This window comes from Stigmatopora argus, chromosome 5 (genome assembly GCF_051989625.1).
Source record: "Stigmatopora argus isolate UIUO_Sarg chromosome 5, RoL_Sarg_1.0, whole genome shotgun sequence".
NCBI classification, from domain to species: domain Eukaryota; kingdom Metazoa; phylum Chordata; class Actinopteri; order Syngnathiformes; family Syngnathidae; genus Stigmatopora; species Stigmatopora argus.
Genome location: NC_135391.1, coordinates 16,083,010 through 16,108,944, shown reverse-complemented (window position 1 = coordinate 16,108,944; position 25,935 = coordinate 16,083,010). Strand labels below are relative to the sequence as shown.

At 40.0% G+C, this 25,935-nt stretch overlaps 1 protein-coding gene across 2 annotated transcripts in view; it reads left to right on the top strand.

The window, feature by feature from the left end:
• The window catches only part of arb2a (ARB2 cotranscriptional regulator A), a 139,126-nt gene that overhangs the window by 59,770 nt on the left and 53,421 nt on the right, over positions 1-25,935 (top strand). Inside the window, exon 8 of one of the 2 annotated variants that reach the window (XM_077600197.1) lies at positions 6,481-6,600. The exons of the other annotated variant lie outside the window; for it this stretch is intronic. Coding sequence (XP_077456323.1) covers positions 6,481-6,600 — 120 coding nt within the window. The remainder of the gene's footprint in view (positions 1-6,480; positions 6,601-25,935) is intronic. 2 annotated transcript variants of the gene reach the window in all.

The window sequence follows — 25,935 nt, the reverse complement described above, 5'->3', positions numbered from 1 at the left end:
GCAGTCTGAGGCAGCGTTTATTCTTTTTTCCCTCTCCTATATTTAGCTTCAGCAAAGCTTAAAGAACTGATTTTGATCATCAAGATTTAGGGAACATCTAGTATTTGACATATTTCTGCTTTTTAAATATATATTTGGAGTACATGCGACAATGTTCGGGGGAAAGTATGGATTTTGTCGAGTTTTTATCATGAGACTTTCAGCAATTATGTAAAGCAAACACTCATTGGTTGCCACTGACAGAGTAAGACGTCTGATCCACTTGAACTCGGAGGTCTGTCAGCGTATGAACATTTGTTCATTTGCTGGACCTGTGACAAACTAATTTAAATTCATTGCAGAAGAATAAAAGGAGCCACATTATTGGATCTCTTTTACTGCCAATGTCCCTGAAAGAGTTTATTAATCCATTCATTTTCTGAACCGCTTTATCCTCACTAGGGTTGTGGGGTATGCTGGAGCCTATCCCAGCTGACTTCAGGCCAGAGGCGGGGGACACCCTCAGTGGCCAGCCAATTGCAGGACACGAGGAGATAGACAACCATTCCCTTTCACACTCATACCTAGGGGCAATTTAGAGTGTCCAATCAGCCTTAAATCGTTAATTTATGTGGGTATTTCCTTTAAAGACCCGTGGTTGCCTAATATACTTTACGATCTGCTCCTGAAACAGTTTAAACCCATGTCCTGCTCCTTGTTTAGCAGTTGAACTCTAAATCTGTTACTTCATACGTAACAATTCCCTAATACAATCACACAAACTTGAAATTGTATTCAACACAATGTGAGCCCTGCTACCATACACACAAACAAACAACAACCATCACCCCCCATTTTCACTTTTCGTACCAAAACTCAGACTGTTGTTCTAAAGTAATTATACAGACAGGATTTGTTTGACCTTTAACCCGTGAGCATTCCGGGAGGAAAGGTTCAGCACACCACAGGACAGGTAGGCATTTGATTAACTTCTGCACCTGGCCAGAGGAGAGGTCAACGGCTGCAGCTGGAGGGCAGCCGACCTGCTCACTCTGAGGAACAGATTGGCCACGTGCCATCCTTGTAGCTGCTGTGTATTTTTCTGTGATTATCGAATTGGAGCTTCAACCTTTATCTCTCTGCATACGTTTTTTTTGTGGTGGCAGCGGTGTTGCTAAGTGGGTGTTTTTTAATTTTTAACTCTCCTTAAATTTCGTGTGTCGGCAATTTTAGGTTGTACAAACTAAAGCCAACTTGCTGCCACTGTTACATTTACTTCAGATTTCTTTCATCCTCATGCTTTTAGGAGCACTTTCTCAGCCTTCCCTACCCTTAGTGCACTCTTCCTGCACATTGTCCATCGTCACAGCCATCTTGATGCGGTCCATTTCTTAAAAATTGGTCTTTTTGATGACATTCATGATTTTAAGTAAGATGGAGGTTCAGTGGCAGAATAAATGTGAACCGGGTACGGCTGGCAGTGACGGATTGGCAGCCAATGAGTGAAATTAATTCCCTATGAAGGTTTATGAGTTAAAGCGTCATGTTACAATAGGATTGCACTCGAGCAGTGTTCCTGAACAGGATCTCGATCTGGACTCGACAATAACGATTTCCCAACCCATTTACAGGTGTCTTGTGACCTTATGGTTATATTAGTACCCTTTAAAATATTTGCCAACAGAAATGTACAAAATAGGTATACTTTACTCAGCCAAGACAAATTATGCTGCTTGGTAGAAATGAGGCTTAAGTATGTGTGTTTGTACCTGTGTGTGCGTGTATGTGTGTGTTTGCTCAAGGCAGAAACAGTGTAGCTAGTCTCACTTCCCTGCTCCCAATCTTCTAGTTAGGTCAACCATCAAACACATCCATCCTGCCCTCCCTGGCTGCCCCCACCCACTGAGCTCTTTCTGTCTCTATGCACACTCCTGTTGTGGATACATGCTGACCTGAAAAGGAAAAAACCCACACACATTCACTGCACACCTCAGGGTCATCCTGGAACAAACAGCACCATGTCTGCCTGCTCTCTCTCCTTTGCCTGATGTCAATTAATGGCTTGCGGTAATTTCACCTGACAACCCGAGTGGCGGCGTGAGCCTCGCCGAGATGTCACGCTGATGACCTTTCTGGCCCGTAGCCCCTCTTTTCTAATAACGAATCTCACAAACCCACAGCAACTTCCTTTGTACTTTGTTAATGAGTTATTGATTTGAAACAATGTCCTGGCAAATATTGTCAGAGCACAATGACCCCGTCAAGGTCATGTTGTTTTATTGTACAGTCTCTGAACACTAATCTGCACGTGGCCTGACGTGTGCTATAGTTTTTACCCTTTCTTCACCTCCTTACCCTTTTACTTACTCTTCCTCTGCTTATACTGCACATCCGCTGTAGTGCAGTGCAGAGAAATACTTTCATAGGTTTGGAGTCACAACCAGTTTGCCACATTGTTTTTTTTTTGTTATTATGTTCAAAATTCGCAAAAGCCAAGTCAACTACCCACAGTACCGCCATCATTTTACCATCTGTGCTATTTTGCTTGCACTGCTGTAACTGCTTAAAAGATATTTCATAATTTAACATTTACTGCTGGCGGCCCGTCAGATGAGTGGCTAGCACATCATCCTCACAGTTCTGGGGTCCTGGGTTCGATCCCAGATCAGTCCTCACTGTGTGGAGTTTGCATGTTCTCCCCAGATGTGTGTGGGTTTTCCCCCGCATACCATGGTTTCCTCCCACATCTCAAAAACATGCATGTTAGGCTGATTGGACACTATAAATTGCCCCTAGGTATGGGTGTGCGTGTGAATGGTTGTTTGTCTCCTCGTGCCCTGTGATTGGCTGGCCACTGATTCGGGGTGTTCCTTTTCGAGTGTCCATAGTTAGCTGTTGATATGCTCCAGCACACCCGCGTTTTTGAATCGCAACTGAATTATTTGCAGTAAAAGAAAGGTTTTAATGGCATCAGCTTCTAATTTTGAATTACCATTTTCAAAGAAATGAAAGTAAAATAATGACAGAAAAATGATAATTGCTGGGGCATGTAGTGAATGATCACATTTCGGTGCCATTGACGGAAATAGATGTCCATCCAATTTGGGCCAAGGAGTTAAAACAGAGGAATAACTAGGTGTACACTGTGGGCTGCACTTAAACATCAGTTGCAGCTTTTGTAATATAGCTTCATATGCCACACACATTCTTGGAAGAAGAAACTAGCACCCCTTGAAGAAACACTGACAATTGTGACAATTTACATGTGATATTTTTCCTCAATTTTCCATTCAATCACAGAAGTCCCACATTTAGGTGAAAAAAATCATACTATATGGTGAAACACATTTTTGGAACTATTTTAGCCCTCAAAATTAAACTTAAAGTAGTGTTGGCCAAATACAATAATAAATGTGTTACCTTAAACTACTGGCTACCAGTGCAACAACGTTGAGCATATTTGCTTCCTGAAATCAATGTCTACTGAGATGGCCTTTTTTCCCAGTTTGGTTTTAATGGCGAAAGAGGAGGAGGAGGTGAAAGAGTAGCACAGAAGTCTGAAGAGTTTGTTGGTCAGTGTGTGTTGTGTGTTGTTGTTCGACTCATTGTTTCTTGTGTTGGTTAGACACCAGGTTTGTGTTGGCGTTGTGAGCTGTTATTCCAGTGGCAGTACCTTTCTCTCTCTCCCATCTCTTGTCCCTGCTTCTCATTACATTGAGTAAACACGGGACATGTGCCGCCCTAGATTTGAAGAAACTGTGTGTGGGAGCACATCCGCTTTAAATGTTCCCCGTGTGTGCTGGTTTGGGATGATTTATTAGACACATCAAGTGACCCCAAAAGACGGACCAGATATGATAAGAGCAACAGTTCCACTGACGGCGATGGGCATCCAATCAATCAATTTGCACTGGGAAGGTTGGAAGTGAATACCAGACCTTCCCAGTTCAAATGGATTGGACTGTCAGTGGCATCCAATGACTGAAGTAGAGTTACTACATTTCCATTGTTTATTTTAAGGAGAAAACTCAAATGACAAACATCCTCTGGGAACATGCAAGGATATCCAACTGACGTCTCTATTTTCTATTTTTGCGTTTTAATTTAAAAGAAATATTTTTTATATTGCCCCAAAAAGCTGTAAGAAGTCAAATGACATTAAAAGGCAAGAAAAATGTACATTTCCCATTAAATACTGTGCATGACAAAACTGAATATCTCTGTCAGCTGTCCCATTTCAAATGAATTGTACATCTTGTAGTGCTAAACTAATTTCAATTTACTGCAGAAGAATAAACAGAGGAGCCACAGGATTAGATGCCTATACAATAAATAGCAGCCAATGAGTTCTATTCTCATGAGAAGAAGCTTTTTCCCATTGTAATGTCTCTCTGCTCACCTTATATGTTTAGTAGTTTATCTGGAGGTAAATGGATCTGACATTATGTTTGTATTTCCCACTAGATTAGCATGAAGGGGGCTACAATGTCAGCACCCACCTCGACTCTGTGTGTGATGCAAGAGCAGGCAATACTCTGGCCTGCCCTCCTGCCATGAGGGCTGCATGTGCCAGTGGGCTTGTGTGTCTGTGGTAGGGCAGGCTAGATACAGAGATGTCTGTCTGAAAGACTGTGACATCAAAGTCTTTTGAAGCCTCGTCGCTTTCCCCTTCGCCATGTCACCCTTCATCAGAGAGGCCCGTTTCATTACTTCCTTCCCTCCCCTAGCTTTCGCTACATCTTGTTCTTCACATCCCTCCTTTATAATGGTGCCTGACACAAGCCAAAATGGTTGTGTGGCATTTTCATGTGTAAGACATCTTCTCATTGAAAGATGGAGCCATTGTCTCTTTATTATTTATTCATAAATAATATAAAACCTTCATCATTGCAACTGGAATGCCTCCATTTCCATTCCTGTCCCATTCCCACTGCCCTGCCTCAAACAGTAACACGTATTTTCTGTCTTCACCCTCAGCGGCGCACAACAAAGTGACTGACGACTACCTGGAATGGTGGTGTAGAGTGAATTATCTAAACAACATTTGCATATTGCAATTATTTCCTGGGGTTAATTAGCTGCAGTGGAGCGCACCGCCCTGCGAGACCTGCCTCCTGTCACCAACTCTCTTATACACACAAGCACACACATAAATAAGTTAAAACAGCGTGTGTGTCCATATGTGCATGCCAGGGCTGTCAGAAGAATGTCCCCACCGCACACTTGTTGCCAACATCCTTCAGCTATTGTTATCCAGGGAGAGTGAGGAAGTTTTGTGTTTGTCTATGTTTATAGAGTCCATAGTGATCACCTCGAATGATATCAAATGTGACTCTTCTCTCAACAAGATAGAGAATTCACATTTTAGAAGTTGTAAACTCCTTGATCAAATCATCCAAAACAATTGTTGGGTTCAAGTCCAGGTCGGTCCACCTGCGTGGGTTTCCTCCGGGTACTCCGGTTTCCTCCCACATTCCAAAAACATGCATGGTAGGCTGATTGGACACTCTAAATTGCCACTAGGTATGAGTGTGAGCGGGAATGGTTGTCCGTCTCCTTGTGCCCTGCGATCGGCTGGCCACCGATTCAGGGTGCTTGTTTTTGTGGTCTGGGAGAAAACCGAGAACATGCAAACTCCAAACACTGAATACCGACCTGGAATCGAACCCTTGACCCCATATCTGTGAGGTCAATGCACAAACAACTCGGTTTCCGGGCTGCCATTTAAAAAAAATTAAAGCTAGTCTTGCTGAAATATGCGAAAAGTACATTCTCAGGATGCCTTCAGTGCGGCTCTGTCAAACATTACATCCAGTGTAATGCTGTCCTTTAATGTTATAGGTGTTTGCATCTGTGCCCTGTGCAGGAATGTGTTATTTTTTATTGCCAGGCATACAGTTTGATAGGTAATCAAAGTCTTGAATCAATGTCACAAGTTCATTAATGGATGCCCTTTTCAGTCCTCTCCTTTATCTATTGTCTGTGCAATCCTCTATACGTCTTGAAATCTCATTTTAATTAAATAGGCTGACTTTGCAATATATGTGGAACGAAGGTAGAATGAATGCACTCTGATCATTTATATTTTCTTTCTTTATATGTACAGATAGTTTACATGTATTTTCTGCCTTATATTTTTCTTTTGACCTTTGCAAGTATTTCCCCCTGTGGTCGCCACTGGCGTATAGATAGGGAATTGATTGAGCAACCAGTTACAAATTAAGATTTAAACGTTACCTCTCCATGCTTATTGAGTTTTACATTTAGGGCATTTGCAATATGCAAGACTTATTGATTGACTAAAGAGTGCCTCTTTATAGACATCTCCTCGGGCTACCACCACTTTCCATTTCTCTTTTGTTACCTTTCATTGTCTTGTAAAAATGTTTTTTTTCAATGTTTGTAAAGCAACTACAATTTTTTTCTTGTCTTTTGTCTGTCTTGTCTGGACAGCCCAAAACTAAGAAAGTCAGTTTGGGTCTCTATTTTCATTTCTTTCAGGAAAATGGTTCTTCTGAGGAACACGTGCTGTACGTGTGGGATCATTTTGTGGCCAAAGCTGCAGCCAAGCATGTTTTCGTCGTGGCCCACAGCTATGGAGGGCTGTCCTTTGTTGAGCTGGTCAGTGGCTGTTTTTTTCTCTTTTGATGGTTTGTTGCTTAACATGAAGACATATTGTTGTGCTTGTGGCTCAGATTATTTTCACTCAGAGACCCACCAGTGCATGATAATGTTTCTATGATATTGATGACAATCGATATTCAATCCATTTGAACTCTGAGTGGCTGGCAGTAATTAATCCTTGCCATGCTTTCTAGTCAAAAATGATTGGACGTCTATCACCATGAAGGTCAGCAAAAGGCTCAAACTGGGGAAAAAAACAATCCCTGGATTTTTTTTTATTAAATAGGATTGGGTTCATGTTTACAATTCACCTGTGGGATGTTACAAACAGGTGATTTTCTTTTGTATCGATCCTCAACTTTTCTTGTCGTTTATTAGTCTTGCTGGTTTTTAGACCCCTTGGGGTGGGTCTCAAGCTCCCACTCGCTTGATGTTGTTATATTCTTATTATTATTATTCCTCCCCATTGAGTCATCACCTTATCATGGTGGTGTGTATCACATAACCAGATGAAACAAGTCAGGGACCAGACAAAGGTTGACTCATAAGACCTCGTTTGACAAGTCCCAACTATGACCTTCGCTTTCCGTCACCCGGACACAACTCTTTGAGGCCCCAATCTGGAGCCTGGCCTGGATAGAGGACACGATAGCGAGCGCCTGGGGACCTGTCCTGCATCCATGGAGGCTGGCCGGGCGCGCCCAAAAGAGACAACGGGGGTTCCCCTCCTCACAGGCTCACCACCTATCGGAGGAGGTCAGGTGCATAGGCAGTTAGGTGGCAGCTAAGGCGGTTCGATTGCCCACTGCGAAGCTGGTTCTTGGGTTGTGGATTGTCCCTATCTGGTCGGGAGGGAGCACGAGCTAGTGTGTGAGGTTGTGAACTTCTGATTAGATGTAGTTGGGCTCAACTCTAAGCACAGCTCCGGCTCGGGTACCACTCCTCTCAAGCGGGGTTGGACAGTCGACCACTCTGGAGTTGGCCACGGTGAGAGGCAACAAGCAGGTGTGTATACATGCCTATATGTTGTGATTCACCCCCCTTTTGGGGACTTCCTTTTCTGTCTGGGGGCTTCAATACTTGTGGGCAATGACGGTATGACCTGGAGGGGTGTGATTGAGAAGAATGGGCACCCTGATCAGACCCAAGCGGTGTTATATTGTTGGACTTCTGCGCTCGTTGCAGATTGTGAATAATGAACACCATTTTCAGCCATAAGGGTGTCCATATGTGCACTTGGCCGCATGACACACTAGGATACCGTTCTAAGATTGGCTTTGTAGTCACATCATCAAACTTGTGGCTGCATGTCTTGGACTTTCAGGTAAAGAAAGGGGTGAACTTGTCAATCACCACCTGGTGGTGAGTTGGCTTTGATAGGGGGACGTCTCTACGTATGGGATCATTTTCTCTCAGAATACAAAAAACTTTAAATTACGAAACGCAAACAGTCAAAATTTACAACATTTCCCGAAATGCAAATACACTAGTTGTTATTTTCAAACGTTCTGACTAAATTCAGTTTATTTTATGGCATTCTTTTCTTTGTAATGAAGGATTCTTTGCTTAGGTCATAATCTTTCACATAATTGACAACATCTTCCTTTTCCCCCCTCAGCAAGGGCGACTTTTACCCCACAGCTTTCAGGAATATTTTTTTAAATCATTTTTTTGGAACCAACTAATTTGTCTTACTATTTAGTCATTTTAATTTGCCTTCTATAATTCATGTAGTGTTTCGACCGTGACAGCATCAAAATCTCTGAGGTTTTACGACTCACTTTTCTTCCTTTTTGTATCTCTTCTCTCTTTGTGTGTTTCCCCCACTAAGATTATCTTATTTAAGGTCCTTGCTGGACTCTTTTAAGTCATGTCCTTGTCAAGCTAGAACGCTTTTAAATCATGCACATGCAGTATGGCGCGTGTGTATAAATACATTGAGTGCAGCTCATGCAGTATAGGGATGATAACATCAAGACAAAGAGCTGAACAAAGAGCTTTGTTCATATTAAGTGACAGTGTTCGTAAACGCCACCACCAGGTTTCCCTTGAGGCCTTACCGGCTTCTCTTGTCTATTAGTTGCGATTCCTTTACGCCTTCCAACTAATTGGGAACACACACACACAGCTATTTGGAGCTCTTAGATATTTTAGGCGAATGTACTCAAATGCACAAATACACTAAATTTAAAGCACTACATTTCAACATCAGAATGTGCTACCAACACACGTCCACACATATTCACTGCACTTATAAGCACACACTGGCACACATACACCATCTACTTAATTGAGGAGAAATTGGTCCAGCGGGATGGGGTTGGAAGTGTCTGTGTGTGTGCGTGCGCGCACTGAGCCTTGCGGGATGAACCGTTCGACACATGAGAAGACCCAGAGAAAACAAGCTGTCTGCGGGTTAATTACTGCTCCCCTTTGCAGTTAATAAATACATTTCTGATCAAGCCCATCAAAAGGGCCCGCTGTTAATTTCTCCTGCTCGCTCCCCATGCTCGGGAGCATGTTAACCCCTGTGTGGCGCGCTCAAGTGTTTCATTGCAATTTGGTTTCGTTTTAAAAACACTGCGTACGGACTAATTATAGATACATCAAAGAGGAGCTAACTGCCTTTGAATGCGAGAGCAGAAAGAAAAGCTACAGGGCAAAAGGCTGCTTGCTCTCTCTGCCTCACCCCCACCCTTTTTTCACCCTTTTACCCTTGCACACATTCCATCTATCCATTTCAGTTAACTGTTTTAGAGCATGTTCTTTCCGTTTTGATTTGGTTGTGGAGCTGTTAATGAAGATGCCCCACCAGAAAACAAGCTCTGAAGAGAATTTTAATGCAAAAAAACTGACTCCCATAGTTTTTCCCCTGTACTTTAAGAGCATACCTGTCCGTACATCTATTTGGGTTGCACACTAAATTAGACATTGGACATGTTGAACATTTCTCAGGGAAAAATCCTCCTCAAATTAACCTTTTAAGTCATTTTCTTGCATTGACGGTCATAGACATCCTCCTCATTTTGACTGGGAGTATTCATCATGCGGTTAATGGCAGTGAATTTATCATTTGTTAGTAATTCTTCGTGTTGGGATTTAGTTTTATTATAGAGAGGTAAACATTGGGCTATGTGATTTTAAGAACACAATTGAAAAATTGAATTGTATCATTTTCTCTGTAACAACACAGTATAAATGACAATGGGAGAATGCCAAACTCCTATCTGGTACATTAAAATTGTTTCGGCCATTAAAGAAACTTTAATTTACCATTTTCCATATCTAACTAGATGTAGTAGCTTAATCGAGTGAATGCTTTTGCAGCTGTAAACTTACTACATGGGCATATATTGAACAGTCCCTCAAAAAAGTCAATTGTTTATCATTCGCAAGCGATTTAGTAAGTCCTTGGTTACGAATCAAGATGAGATGATGAAGATTTCAGTGGATATAAATGTGACAGTGATTAAAAGACTACCCCAAATTTTCAAATATTGTTGCTACATTCTCTTACACAAGTAATAGCTGTCACTCCAAACAATGAGAAATATTGCAGCCATAAGCAGAAGAAAATTGAGGATTCTGCTATCTATACCTTCTCTTTCCATCCATCCTCCGTGAGTTTGGACGTGAATGTGTTGGCCGTTTTGGTGATGTTTCGTAAGAGTTGTCCATCCCAGTTTAACCTATATAGTCTCAAAGAAAATTAAAGCGCAGTCCTGTTGGAAAGGCAGCATTATATAAAATCTTATATAAGAATGCATCTGTCTCTTGGCGCAACTGTGTGGGTGCCAACCAGCCAGCCGCTGTAACAGTTCCTTAATAAGTATAGAAATGAACAGATTCATACTGTATGCGATGAACAGTTTGGCCAAATGTTTGTACATGGCAATCCATTTTCTATTTATTCAATCTCATTTACGTGTTTTTAAATGTCTGTTTTCCACCCTAAACTATGAAGGAGCAGAAGGGGGGGCCATGATCAAAATAGAGAGTCTAAATTAGCGAAGTTAGTTATACTTAACACCACAGTTTTTTCCTTGCGTCCCCACGTGATTTCTTTTTGTTTCTATTTCTTTTGTCCCCTCTCGCCCGGTTGGGGTGACCCTCGGGGCAGCAGCCGGGCCAACACTGCACTTTGCGCTGGACTCTCGCTTCATGACTAACATGGCAACAGCCGGCTGGGAAAACTCTCCCGCTTCCATTCCCCTTCATGTCTTTTGTTGGATGGCACCAAGGATTTTGTATTACTTTATTGATTAGGATTTTTTGGTATTTAAGATGACCTTCAATATCTTAATTTCCTAATGTAATTAATGAAGTATATCCACCTATTTATCTAATCAAGGCATCAAAATGAATTGAGTCATGAAAGACACTCTCGTGAGTGGAAATGCAAATTAAGTTCTAGCAGTCTCACAACAGTCCAGATTGATGAACTGATAATGGGATTTTCCAGGAACGACTCGATAAGGATTTTTTTTTTTTAAAGCTTCTTTTTAGTTTTTCTCTAGTATAGAAGATTCACATTTCCACAAAGCTTCCTGTTTGCGCTTACCTACTCTAAGCACATCCTGTACTAAGCTCGCTGCTCAATGCACAAACATGAAACTGATGGATCTTTTTTTTGACATTACAAAGATCCCAGTCAGACTGCACCCGGGTTTATGCCACAAAATGTCTTCCTTTAAATGTGGCAAACTGGGCGCAGGGGGGGAATTGACTGTGTTATTGTTCAATTTCTCATGGATGTAAATCCAGAGTATTGCAAGCTGCCACTAATTGTACTTTTAATTTCAGTGTTGACACATTTTTGACATTTTGACACACATGTTCACCTTGTAGATAGTTTATCAATATTTTAACTTATTGGCTGGCATTTACCACGATAGGTGTCTAATCCATTTTGACTGGAAGGGCTGACAGTGAATTCCACTTGTGACAAACTAAAAATTCAATAAATATATTAAATACAAAAAGAGACTAACGGGAAATCTTTTCAAATTGTTTTTATGCCCATTTTACCACTTTACGTTACTATCATGACTACTGCTATTGGTGGAGCTAAAGAGATGCCAAAAAGATGTTTTGTTTTGTTTTTTTCCTCAAGGTTTTCCACAGCTGGGAGGCTTGCAAGTGGTGAAGCATTGTGCCGTTTCCTCTGAAAATGTCCGTGTGTGTTTGTGTGTGTGCGCATTGTTCCGCGAGTGGCTACACAGATAGTCAGTGGAGTTACGTGTGTATTGTGCATTTACACGCATGTGCGCATCTGTGTGTCAGTTGTAGCCCGCAGAAGCCCGCATCACCCTAAACAGAACAGCTTGGTGGTTAGCAGCTATCAGAGCCGCGTTAGGGGAGGAAAAGAAGAGGAGAGGGTGCGAGGCGATGATAAATGACTGAGGCACACTAGCAGAAATTAGTGGAGCCATATGCAAAGCTGTGGCGTTTTGTTTGATGTGAAACAAAAGGACCACCCTGACAAAAGTGCCTGCCGGCCCTCACAGCGGGACGGCAGCCCTAAGGACAGACACCACCATCAGCAGCACTGAGAAAGTGTTTGTGTGTGTGTCGCCATGCATGGCGCTTCTTCCCACCCGGCTCTATATAATATAATGTATATTATCCCCTCTGTTTTGTGAGTCGTTCATAATGACATACACGCCGAGCCCATTGTACGTCGGCAAAAGACACGGTTTCCTCCCTCGCTGCACTACAGTGTATTTGCTCTATTAACCGAGTGAAATATAGACGTCTAATTTCCTGGCGAATGAATAGGCATCTTTGAGAGCAGCTCTCCTCTTAACATGAGGATGTAAATTGAACTGTTTAAATGTCACGGCTAGCAAGCTGATTTGATTTGAATTGATTTGCTTGTTTCTGGAGAAAAGAGCTCCCTTGCCAAACCTTAGCGGTGCTGGATGCTACAGATAGACCAAGGTCTTTTTTTTTGGCTCAACAACACATTGTAGGGCTTGTGAATTCTTCTATCTGCTGTGATTATGTACAAATGGCCTTCATTTGCCATCCATTTCAAAGCTGTAGTGCTGCATTGTGACTTGAGGCAGATGACGCAGACCAAATTACAGCGGGTTCGCCGCCTGAAAAGGATACTCCCACAATAGGCTTTGTGAAGTATTCCCTTCAATGCAACACCATTATGCTCACCTTTGTTGGTGTTTCTCGCTATGTTTTGGGAGCATTTCTAGATTACATTTGTAGTAGGAATGGGGGGTTGGACTCATCTCGAGCTTTTCAATATCGCTGGGAATTGCTTGTTTTGTGGTTTGTGTTGGATTCATTTTTAATTGAGCCCATTTCATTATATCTTTTTGTGTCCATGTGTGCTTACAAGAAAATCAACGCTCATAAAAAAGTATCAAAATAAAACTCCTTTTGCTGAAACGTATCGCTTATTTCATCCCGTTCATTCTTGATTCTCCATTGTTGCTAGCCTATCCATGCTTTCTAATTTAGGCCATATCGATGGAGTTACAAAATAACATTTTCCCCCAAATTTTCAAATCCGGCATTTTTTTACTCAAATGCAGACAGTCCTAAACATTTTTTCAAAGTGGATGGAGTCTCTATTTTTCTGAAAAATGTGGTCAGAAGCACACCAGCTGAGGTGCTTTGTTAACAATTGAATAATAAATTATCTCTCAACATTAAAATTTACTTTACGGGCACCTCCCTACAAAGTCAAAGGTACCAAAATCTGGTTTAGTGACCATGGTGTTACTGTGCTTTCTTTATTGGCCAGAAATCGCCTTTGACCTGAACCCTATAGAAAATCTATGAGAGACACCAGACCCAACAAAACATAAATATTGATCTGAAGGCAGCCATCAAGGCAATCTTGGCCTCTACCTCCATTACACCTAGTTTCACGTGCTGCTTGTCGTTCGCACACTCAAATTATTTGACATTTTTGTGAAGCCTGGCATTGGAGCTAAAATTTGTTTTTTATCATTTGTATTATGTGATTGTCAGATTTTCCAAGATGCTGAATTCCAGATTTTTATTTTCTACAGGCGCTATCGTCATCAAAAGTACAAAAAGATATTTTTGAAATACTGCTCTCTAATGAAGTTAACACAATATTTAAATTTTTAAATTAGACTTTGAATTCAAACTTTACAGGTTACGAACTGTTGATAGTACAAGCAAATTCAATTGGAACCACAAAGTGTAATAAATTGGCCAAAGTAAAAATATTGCACTCATTGCAAAACAAATAGACACAAATTTAAATTTGCATTCAATTCAGTGTATCTGTGAGGGCTCGCATTACTTTATTTTATACACCTTACTCGTTCTTTTTCATTTAGTTTTCTTTGTTTGGTCTTATGAAGGTCAGCTAGTGAGACATTCCGCAAGCATGGTCAATGTAAATTTCAATGCAGCTGAATAATTAAATTCACATTGTGAAACACATTCACTGCCCTTCACGACGACTGATGTCTAATCCATTGTGAGCCAAAAATTTTAAATTTTCATTTCAACTGGGAGGACTGCCTGTGAATGTGAATGTTTAGTGTCATTGACAGTGGTAGAGGTCCCATCCATTTTAACTTGCCTGGCCTGGCAGTTATCATTCGCTGCCAGTCTCCCTATGTCAAAATGGAATGGACATCTAGCCAAAATGAGTCGGATGTCCATTATTTAATAATTTATTATTTCATTATCAGAGAAAGGGCTTGTTTGTAATGTCTAAGGATCTTGTTTGACTGGTCAAGCCCTCTTCTCTGTCTGTTTGTCAAAAGACACTGATGTTGCCATGGCGATGTAATAGAAACTCATCTCCGACAAGTATTATTGAGGGTACCATTCATAAGTCGCTCTTTTGTCGCTCGCCTTATTTTCCTCTGTCAGAAATGAAATTTCAATTTGTTCTCAAGGCTCCAAAGATTGTTCTTGACCATCAAAATCCACACACCATTACTAATTCTTTTCAACATGTTTTTTTAGCCACTTTGTAATGTAAGAAGCCCACCTCGTTAATATGAACTTCGGCGAAATCTTAAGGGATTCATCATTACATATTTACTGGCTGAGGCTGATCTCGCTGTAAGGTCCTACCCTCGTCCCATTGATCTAGTGCGCATGTTCACTCCCGAGGTTACGGGACGTGCTTCCATTTGCATAAGGCCCTGGGCAAGGTTCTTTCCACCATTGATTGGCCTGTCCATGAGCGCCTCGTGCCTTCTCACATTGATCACTTTGTTTTCTCCCGGAGACAGTGCTACCCAGAGTTCAGATATAGCTGTGGTTCAGCTGACCTGTCGGAAGATGGAGAGATGTCACCACAGAGTGGTGTCATGAAAGATTGAAACATGAAAGAACGTATTTCCTCCATTTTCATTTATCATCCACATTTGTTTCATAGCATTTTATAAACGTAGAAGACGTATGGACCATATACTGGTATACTTAATTTAAATTTCATTTATTATCTCATGTGTGGTTTAACAAGCAAATGAGCCTCCGTTTTACACTTATCCTCAGTGGCAAACGTAGGCCTCAAATCCCCATAATGCACCCCGTCTCTTTGTTCCACCGCACAAGAGCAGTATGCCGCTTTGTCTGTAACTCTCCAGATTCCCCTCACCCGTAGCCTCCGAAGCAAGGTAGTGCTTTCTTTTCTTTCCTCCTCTTCCGACCTTCCCTAATTTGCCACCCCTATCTGTTTGAGTTGTCTAAGTTTTCTCTGTGAGAAAAGGTCATCTTTTTTTTTCTTCTAGCCTAATTTTTCGTAAATGCTTTGCTTCGTATACGTTTTTACCCTATGTAGGGTAAGGGGCTTTTTTTTGTATTTCATGAAAACAAAAGATTGTTGATGAATTTGAAAATCAACAACCTCGTGACAACCTCACCTCTCGATACATTGACATCGCATCGGGTAATTTAGGCCTCAATATTAATATATAGGAGACATGTGGACACTCGTTCGCAAATATATGATTTTATATTTTTTTAATTACTAATTATTATTGGATTTTTGCATCATTTTTATGAATACATTTAATTATAAATTACTACAATGAGATTTAAAAGCAAAAGCATGTTTCTTTGCTATTGATGGCACTAGATGTCCAATCCATTTCGACTGTCAGAGTAGGGATTGATCATTTGATGCCAATCGCTCTTAAACCAAGCAGATTAGACATCCGGCACTGTTTATGGCAAGCAATGAGTTGAAGTGCCATAATTTTAACTGTCCAAAAAGTGGTTAGATATTTGGAAAATCTTACATTTTTGACAAATTACATCCATGACATGACATCTTGGTTTTCATCTCTGGTCATTGTGACTAACTTTTTGTTTCACATCAAATTATTCCGGTACATTCAATCTTTTTCTCCCTCCTTGTGGTGATAAAATCTCTTTCTGAGCAACACCCAATTTGAATTCAATTTTGAAACGACATGGCATATTGTCCTTTAAAAAAATGTCGATATTGTCAATTTTTCCCCTCTATTCTATCATTTGCATATGTGTTCGTTTTTTCTCTCATGGTGTCTTTCATTTCTCCTCATTGTGGCATTTCGAGGCGTTCACCTGCTGCGTCTGGGTGAGTCAGATGGTTATGACCCAGGTCACCTTCACCAGCAAGGGAATATGGCGGTTTGACGGGAGCTTTGAATGTGCCACAGATGACATGTTGACAGCTCCAATGAATCGCTTGTCACTTGTCATTTTTCCTCCCCCTCCGTGCTAATTCCTCCATAAGAACACATACGATACACATGCAGAATCTTTTGAGCAAGTGCATTTGCAAATTGCCGCGTGGGCATGGCTTGAATTCATCACATTCAATCTAGTTTGCTTTTCTGGCCATCTTGATTGTGAATGGCTTCACTGTGACTTGAAAGTAGCTAGAAGAATACGTCTCAGGAACTGAAAAGAGGGACCGGATTTTCTTGGAAAGCTGTGATGAACAGCTCAGCAGATTCTGGTGCAAATGTCAGTGAACTCAGTGACTTCGAGGTTGAAGTTTAGCGGCCGAACTCTGGCCTTAATGTCAATGCGCGACCTCCTTTTTGCATGCTGATCATGGCATTGTTTGTACATAGATTTCAGTTCCATTCTGTTTTTTTATTTATTTTGTGATCGACAGCAAAAGAAAAAAAATTAGCCCTCAATCACTTTTCTGTGCTTTGAATTCACCGTTTTGCCTCTGAGCTGATCTATATACTGGCTTATATCTTCTATTACTTATAGAAAGCCCATGTTTAAATCCTTTATGACACTTTTTTCCAGAGGCGTGTTTTAGTTATGTACTTGCGGTAAAACATATTTAATTTTTTAAGCCCAGAAACCTGACTGTGAAAGGAGATGAACTGTTTTATGTGCCATTTTAGGGCTTTATGTGGTGTGAAATACGATGAGGGTTGTAAAAGAGCCAAAAGGAAGGTAGAGAGAGGACGGAGGGACTGACATGGTGTGTTGAAAAGCTTGCCATGAAGCTACGAGTCAGAGACTCACTGGAGGGAACACCTTGTTTCACGGTGCCACATGCCTGTCCCCAAAAATATAGTTATCATGCATATATCCATTTGTAGGGCAAATGACTGACTGGTTAGTTTTTTTCTTAGTTTTTGTTACATTTTCTGTTGCAAGAGGGAATTTTTTGTTGCTGATTTCTTTTAATACTTTTAGTGCATTCAGCATTTTTTAATATTGCCATTTTTGTGGTATTTGATATAGACATATGTTCACCCAGTGTCAGTTTACCTTTTCAGTCTTTTGCATCATTGTTCTGAATTGTTGTCAATGTTAGCTCATTGAAGTTAAGTGATTTTCACATTTTGGAGCACTTTGGCAGCACAGTATCGCCATTGTCAGTCTGTTTTTGCACTTGTCTAAACCATAGCATAATAGGTATCATTTTGCTACAAATAGGTCATTTGTGACTGTTTTCAAGTGTCCGCTGTTAAGCACTGTTAAAATATAGTTCTGCAATATGTTTTGACTGCTAAAACAAATTAATCTTAAGTTGCAAAATTAAAAACACATGCGAGATCTTTCAGAAAATAACACCAAGGTTAGATTTGGCTTCAGTACGCTCAAATTAAATAAGAAAAAGTGTTTGCATGAATCCAACTCCCCCATTTTTTTCCTGTTATTATATTATTATTATTTTATAATATTTAAAAAAATTAACAGCCTAAAACCAAATCACCTTCATCTCGCTGACAATATTAAAATTTGGTATAAAAGTATGGCTGACATCACCGAAAAGATATAGGTAGACACCAGGACTCAATTATTTTATGCCTATTTGTTTTTGTGTTTTGTTTTGTTTTTTTAAATTTCATACTGTCAAATGTATTTCCTGTCAGGTGACAACAATGACATTTAAATTAGGAGGATTGCTTTGAATGCTCGTGTTTAAATTCCATTCATGGTGTTAGACATCCAATCCAGTTTGACAGTAAGAGGCTGGCAGCAAGTGTTCACTGCCCGCCTCTCCCAGTCAAAATGGATTAGACGTCTTGCGCCGTCAATGGCAGCCAGTGTGTTTGTGTGGTTACCTCTTGTTGACGCTAGTTTATTTGGTCTAGTTTCTGTCAGACACTAGGGGGCACTGCCAGTCCTTTGCTACCAATTGCCTCTGTGGGCTTCAAAACAAGCCTGTTTATAGAAATGTGTGCCTTGTGTGTGCTGGAAAAACAGTCCCTCGGTCTGTAATGGATGACACGGAGCTGCTTTCAGACAGGCAGGCAGCACGTCTCCAGTGGTCGCCGGGGCCCGCGCTCTCCTCTGTGCCTCTTTGCCCTCCCCCCCGTTCAAAACCCGCCATTTCGTCTAGCTAAATCCAGGTCTGTGGGCTAATGAAAAGGGCTCGAGAGGAGCGACAAGTCATCTTCTAGACACTTGTGCTCACCTCTAACCCTTAGAGACCCATTCAGTATGACAGCCCAACACCGCACTTGTCGCTTTGCCTACGTTGGCCCTCCGTCCCATGGGTCACGCGGCAATGTCTGGCTGCCTGGTCGACACCAAACACTCCTCACCAAGCTGGCGTTACACAAAAGTAGGAAAAGCAAGTGGACTTAAACAGCGCTATTGTTTAGACAAAAAAAGGTTTAAGTTCAGTCGTGAAAAAGCAACGATTTCACGGAGAACAGTCTTGATTCTTCAGAGAGCAATTCTTCATCCCGCGGCTTGAAAGTTGCTTTTCCTTAGGCAATTACAAACAAAAAACTAAATTAAAATGACCAGTTATAAACCACATTTATGCAATAATGATGAAAGAATTATCTAATCAAATTACACAATTAAACAATGTATAATGAATGAACGTCAATATTGTCTGTCAGATTTATTTAGATTACTTATAAAGTGCAAACAATTCTTCAAAAATGGGTTGAAGGTAGAATTGATATTGAAAGAAAGATTCAAACAAAGTGGAAACCTTGCACTAGATTTGCACACTGTAAACATAGGCCTAGATTATGCATCAGAAAAAAAACTAACTTAAAATGTGCAGAGGATTACATTTAACAAAACATGTATAACAAAGTATAAGTTATCCACTTTTATCAACTTTCCTACTGGAAGAAATCTAAACATTCAGTCAGAAAAGTAGATGTAGTTTATATCTGTAAATTATCTGGACCTCACCCTGTATTCTGTGTACATTTTTTGGGAAGTCTTTGAAGGCTGTTGTGAATTCCGCAATCGGAGAATAGTGTACTATTCAGTATTGACTTTCAACTTGGAAGTAGTGCAAGTGTTTTGTTTCAGATGTGGATTATGCCTTAACTTTTTGCACACTTTCCTTATGGCCACTTTCCTTATTATTATTCTCGGTAAGCAGACAGATGATGAGGGATGTTTTGATTGAGCTAATTGGCAGCTCCCACCCTGGCTGTGTGTGGATGGGGCTGGTCGACTTGAAGTACCGCTATTGTTTTGAGGTGTCAAACCCAAACAGAACAAAGAGGACAGGAGAAATGTGCTATGCGTGCTCATCAGTGCATTGCAAAGGAAGCGTTCACACTAACAGACACCCACAAATTATATACACAAATATATGTACATATAGTATATTTGAATGCACATTTGTCAAGATGCACACATGAAATGTTTTTACCTGGAATCGTCGTGGCACACAGACACAAAATCTTACATAAACAACTATAAAATGACAAGATAATTACCAAATTCAAAGTACCTTCAGCGTAAATGCCTTTCTGCGAGATAAACTAATAAATATACTGTTTTCCTTTCCAATGTTCTCCAGTGAAGGCTCTAATTAGCATACTCCAAGTAAAACCTGACAGAGTAGTTAAAAAGGTAATTTTATTACAAGTTGGAGTTTGGGTGAGGAAAGGGGTCAATGCGTTTCCCTCCAACAACCCCCTCCTCCCCTGATGCAACACTCTCGCTCTTTAATGGTTTATTCACGGTTTTCCAGGACTTTTTGCGTGATTGACTGACAAGGTCTTTTTCTGAAATAGCATCTTCAGTAATGAGAAATAATTGACTCCCTAATCAAAAAGGGGGTTGATGGAATCCACAAACCTAGCTGTAATCTTCTGTGGCATTTCCAGGAGAAATGACAGTCCTTATAGCTTCAGGCTCTATACCACTTTGATTTAATTGCTTTTTTTTAATAAGATTAATAATATACTTTATCGTGAATTGTGTATGGCAGTACATACTGTGCATGACAGTATTACTTACTTACCCTTGCTCCAGTTCTTAGAAATCAACAGTTGCTGTCATTTTATTTGTTATATTTTTTATTTGCTACTTTTGATAAAAATCTTCCCAGAGAGTGTACTTTAATAAAAGTAATGAAAACCAAATGCAAACACAGTAATTTTAGTACGGTTTTGAAAAGCTTTATTTCATTTTATTCATTCTGTACAAAGCACTTTAAAACTAATTTAATTTCAATTTACAGTACACTCATCAAATTTATTTTGCTAAAGCCAAAAGTATATTTGGCTTCAATAATTCCAGTTTGGGATGTGTCAAACTAAAACGTCAAATAATATCTATGTATGGTTAAACCTTTTGGGGGGCAAGTGACACTTCTTTGTACTTTAAAACAATTTAAGCTCGGAAAGATGTTATGCCCACATATGTGGATGCTATGCTATATTTCAAATTTTCAATAATTATTGTGTTTTTAAGATGTTTTTTGGATAAATAAATTTAGAACTTAATCAAATGCTAAAAAAAACAAATCAGTCAAATTAAATGAATGAGAACAGAAATATACTGGCTTTAGACTCAAATAAAAAAAGTTTGTTTTCTTTTCTGTCATTGTACTTAACTCATTTTCTGCCATTGACAACGATTACCTTTCAAATGTTTTAAACATTCATTTCTTCACTGGCAGCCCCCCAGTTCAAATGGATTGGGCATCTAGGGCTGTGAATGGCGGTCAACGAGTTCCCCAAAAAGGATTAATACAAATTATATTCCATTTTTTTGAATGAAATTTTGTTTGAAAAAATAGTACGTACATTTTTTGATATATATCTATATATTTTTACAAAGTGCTTAAATGTAATATGTTAATCATACACCATTCTTTAAATTAGTTTGTAAAATGAGAACAGCCTTGAAACTTGCAAAGTGCTTGCTTGATATTGCAAATTAACTTGTGTTGTTACCTGCCAGTTAGTCCAATTTCGAAAATGTCTTAACCTCCTTTTCATCTGGAAAAGAGTATTTTAATCATGGCTTGTGGCAATGAGAAGTTAATGGAAGATGGCCACATATTTTCATTAATTTCTCCTGTATTTTTGGCACTCGTAAGTCTTTCCCTTGAGTACTAGTGGATTAAACAACCTGTTTCTTTAATAATGACCATCCCACCCCTCGGGTAAAATAGTCAAGCAAATAAGACGTTTAAGAGCATAAGAGAATAACTTTTTCCTCGCTTATTTTGTATTACTTTTAACCGTGACATTCATTCATTCTCCATGTTTGGCAAGAGGTTGCTACTCATTCAGGGATGGCTGAAGTAGCTCTAAAAGTTAATCTTCCTCTTGCAGCGTTGATGACCCCTTTACAGACAATGCACAAACATGCAAACCCACGTCTTCAAACCTACACACGTATACACACTTAAACCTGTTTTTACAGTCGTGCATAGCAGCAGGCGCCTCCAGATTTGTTGTTTTCTTATTCAGTTGTCTTCTTCACAGCCAAGGTGAAAATGTGTTGCCGCCATTAACTTCATTTTTCCACTTTTTTTTTTACAAACACTGCTCATGAACTTATCATTTCTCATTGTGTTTGTTTATTTTTGTTTCTTCCTTGTAAAGTTTTCATAAAAACTGCAAGTGATTTTTTTGTGAATATTCCTACTGCATATAGTCATTTAGAAATGGCAGCCCACCTGCCAACTTTGGTTAGATAACCCAGAAAAAGAGAGTGTAACCATTTTTTGGGGGACGAGTGTGGTAATATGTGCAAACGTGATTGCATGAAACACACTGCTGCTTTGCCCGAGAGAGAGAAAACAATGCTTTCTGAATTGACACGCACATCATCTTTGCCATCAGGAAGGCAATCGAGAGCAAACATCTGTGCGTGCATGCACGTGCATGATGGATATTTTAAGGGTTAATTTGGGGGTAAATTGTTTTTCAACCATATATTGTTCTGTCCTGCTTACCAAATATTGCTGTTGAGAGTGATACAGATGGAGCAAACATTTGTTTGTCAAGAGAGTTGATTCAAATACTGCTGAAGGGAGAATGAACATGCTGCAACTGATGAACTGAATTAACCAATGTTATTTGCTGCAAGCCCGCCCATTTGAAATGGATTGGATTAATAGAGGTCAACTAAATTAAATTCCAGCTGAAGGATGATTCGGCTTCCATCATCACCATTGCATTGAAAGAGTTAAGAACACACTTATTTGCTTGAAAGAAGGATTTAAAGTAAGACTAGGTACATGTTTATATACATGCAACCTACATATATTAATTTTTGGGTATGAATGTAGGAAATGTGGTTTCTTTCATAGTGTGTGCTGTATGGATGCAGATTTGACATATTTTCTCAACAAATTCATAGTTCTATTTGCACCAGTAGTACATGCTTATTTAGTGTACAATACATTGCTTTATTTATAGATTGATTTGTCTGTAAAAATTAAACCAAATTATATATGATTTTGAATGCAAATATTAACAGCATTACAAACAAAAATCTAATAAACACGTTATTATGTCATAGTAGATAACTTTTAAATCCCCTCCCATCTTCCTAGATTCTGAGAAATAGAGATTTCATGCAGGCATTACCAATCAATGGTGTTGTGAAAGCGATGAAATTTAGTGAAAATGTTAACTGTGCAGGTTTCTGCATTGTTGACTTTGGCACAAGTATGCCACTACTCTAGGTCTCTTTTATTTCTATTTAAAAATACTATTATTGCTTTTTCTTTTCAATTTTATGTCAAGTTGTTTTAAATTTAATTCCAAAAAGTATTAAAAAGCCTTGCATTTAACTAGCCTTGAGCAGCCGGGCGTCTGAAGGCAATGAACAAGTTTGTTTTCATATATAAGGCACGTTAGTGCATCATTACTGCATGCTGTATTTGTTCCTTTTCTTTAAGATTAGAGTTGTTGTCTGATTTTATTTTATTTTTTTATTAGTCGTTTTATTGTATTCATGGGTTTGATGAATGTGTGCCTTGAGCACTTTACTGGAGCAGTATAATATAGTTATGTTGTAACAAAATAGGTTTGAGGCCACACTGTCAATGGGAAAAATGAAAGGCTTTAAGTCCACGATGTAGTACAATAAATACATTATACAGAATTCACCGAAAAATAAAAAAAGACTATAGAATGTTATTATGTATTACAAAAAAATAGCCTCTTTTATTTTCAGTATAAAAATATTTGTCTCCTCGTGTTTTTTTTTAATCAAATCTGTTCTAGTGTGTGTCCTTTTATCGCTCCCTTTCACTGGTCTAAGGTCATGTTCTTCCACTAACTTGTACAGCTTTATTACTCAGCAACATCTGTGCTTGCTTTTGTTGGTCCGTAGTCAGCTGTCTCCACCTTGCTAGAGTTCAGAGAGGCCTCACTTCTCCTCTGTGTCATATCACACCAAGTTACCACATAGCGGTCCCAGCTCGACATTCCCCTTGTTAAAGCCGCTCAATTTTTTTCTCCCTCCTCTTACCCATCCGTGCCATTCTCTCCCTGGCTGGATCTGTCCAAATCTCCAGCAGGGAGTTACCCATCCGAAACTATGTTAAAACAGGGTTATCCCCGACGTGCACTTAAAGGCTGTCCCTTAACCTGCTCTGAAATACTTACGGCTATTATTATAGCTTATAGATCATTAAGAAACTTTAATTATACCGAATTTTCATGGTGGAAATGTGCAAGCTGACACTTGGGATGGGGAATTTAATGGGCCGGCAAGTCCCAGAACAGTGAGGGAAAATATTGAGGTTAGGTTGCTATTTTACAGCATTGCCGTAGGGTTGGGAGACAAAGAAGAGGAGAAGGTGAAGGAGGGAGGAAGCTCGATGAGGCCGATCCGATCGGATCCAAAGCACTAAAGTGACTTCCCCTTTTTAGGGTTTTAGACCAAAGCTGTTAATATGGCCTGTTGATTGGGGAACGTTTAGACTTTTCGTCCTGTACATCACACTAATATTCTTTAGTCAGATTGATTCTAATTAACAAAGGATGCTAATTAGTCGCAGCGCTATAAATCGACTTTGGTCAGGAATGCTGCCTAATTAAAAATGGCCATTTGTAGAATTTTTGTCAACCTTCACAATGTGTGGGGTGCATAAACTTTTGATATTTGGTGTGTACTTATATTTATTAAAAATTTCTTTAATTTGGTTTTGGTAACAATCATAAAAACGTTTTAGCATTTTCATGCATGTTTTTAGGATACAATACAGTTCTTTATGCATTGTAGCATACCAGAACCTATATATACCTCGTAAAGATCTGACATACACGTAGTATGTGGACATTATATATATATATATATATATATATATATATATATATATATATATATATATATATATATATATATATATATATATATATATATATATATATATATATATATATATATATATATTCCAACACACCCACGTGGAATAAATACAGGGGGAATTGCGTGTACCATTATACCTGACCCGGTGCTTGAGTTCATAAAAACCCTCACTCAAATTAATCATCAAGAAACTAAATCCATTTTCTTGAGTGTATAGCAATTGTTCTCCACTGGGCTGTTATTGTTTATGAGCACTCATTACCCCCAGCCCCATTTTTGTCTCTTCTTTTTTTCATTCTCTCTTCTCTCTTGCCCCCCCCCCCCCTTTTTTTTTTTAAATCCACCTTCCCCTCCTTCCTCCTCTTGTTTTTCATTCGGGCACAAGCAAGGCGCAGCGCCCGCACTCGCTAGGTTTCCTGGCACGCCGCTTCTCATCCTCTACCTTTTGTTTCCACCACTGGACAGCCATTCTTCACTTGTGCTGTGTCAGTAAATATTTATTGCCCTTCCTTTTCCTCTCAACTCCCACTTGTATGTGCGGGTGATTTTGCATGTTTACACGCACGTCGAACATACACAGTGGCGAGTCACTGACTGACTTTGACAAAGACACTCACCTATTTCCTCTGTTCGCCCCAATCAGTTTCCCCGCCACGCCACTCTATATTCACTTCCTCTCACTCTCCCTTACCGTGCATGTGCCGATAAGGGGTGAAAGGAAAGAGAGGAGGAAGTTGTTGCCCTTTTCTCCTGAGGCCTCCCTCCCTCGTACAGCCTCAGCCAAAGTTCACGCTGGTGGTAGGGGCAACTCCGAGAGTAAATGCATGTGACCTCAACGCCCACACATACACACTCACTGGATGTCCCGAGGGATCCCGTGGCATCGTGCTGGAAAGGGCTTCCTTCCTGCGGTTAAGACAAAGGAAGCCGGGGACCGTCAGGGGACACGGCTTTGCCGCTTCAAAGCCACAGGAAGCTTTGCTGTTGTCTCTTCCTGTGGAGGGTGTTGGAGTGTGGGGGGACAGGCGCCTGTGTTTTCACAGCCAGGGATGAGTGTGTTTGGATGTAAGTGGATGACACGGCTTGCGCAGCGGCGCTGGAGTAGACCGCGCACACAATTCTGGCCTGCTCGCTCACATTTAAACTCGTAAATGCAATTGAGCCCAAATGAATCACCCCACTAGTGAAGTGTCGTGTCAACGTTGGCCCTTGTCCACCTAAATGGAGTTGTTTTGTGGAGGGTCGGGATGCTCTATCTTGGCAGCAGAGGAAAAAAAATATTTGTTCCAGATCTTTCTATGTTTGGGGTGTAATCAT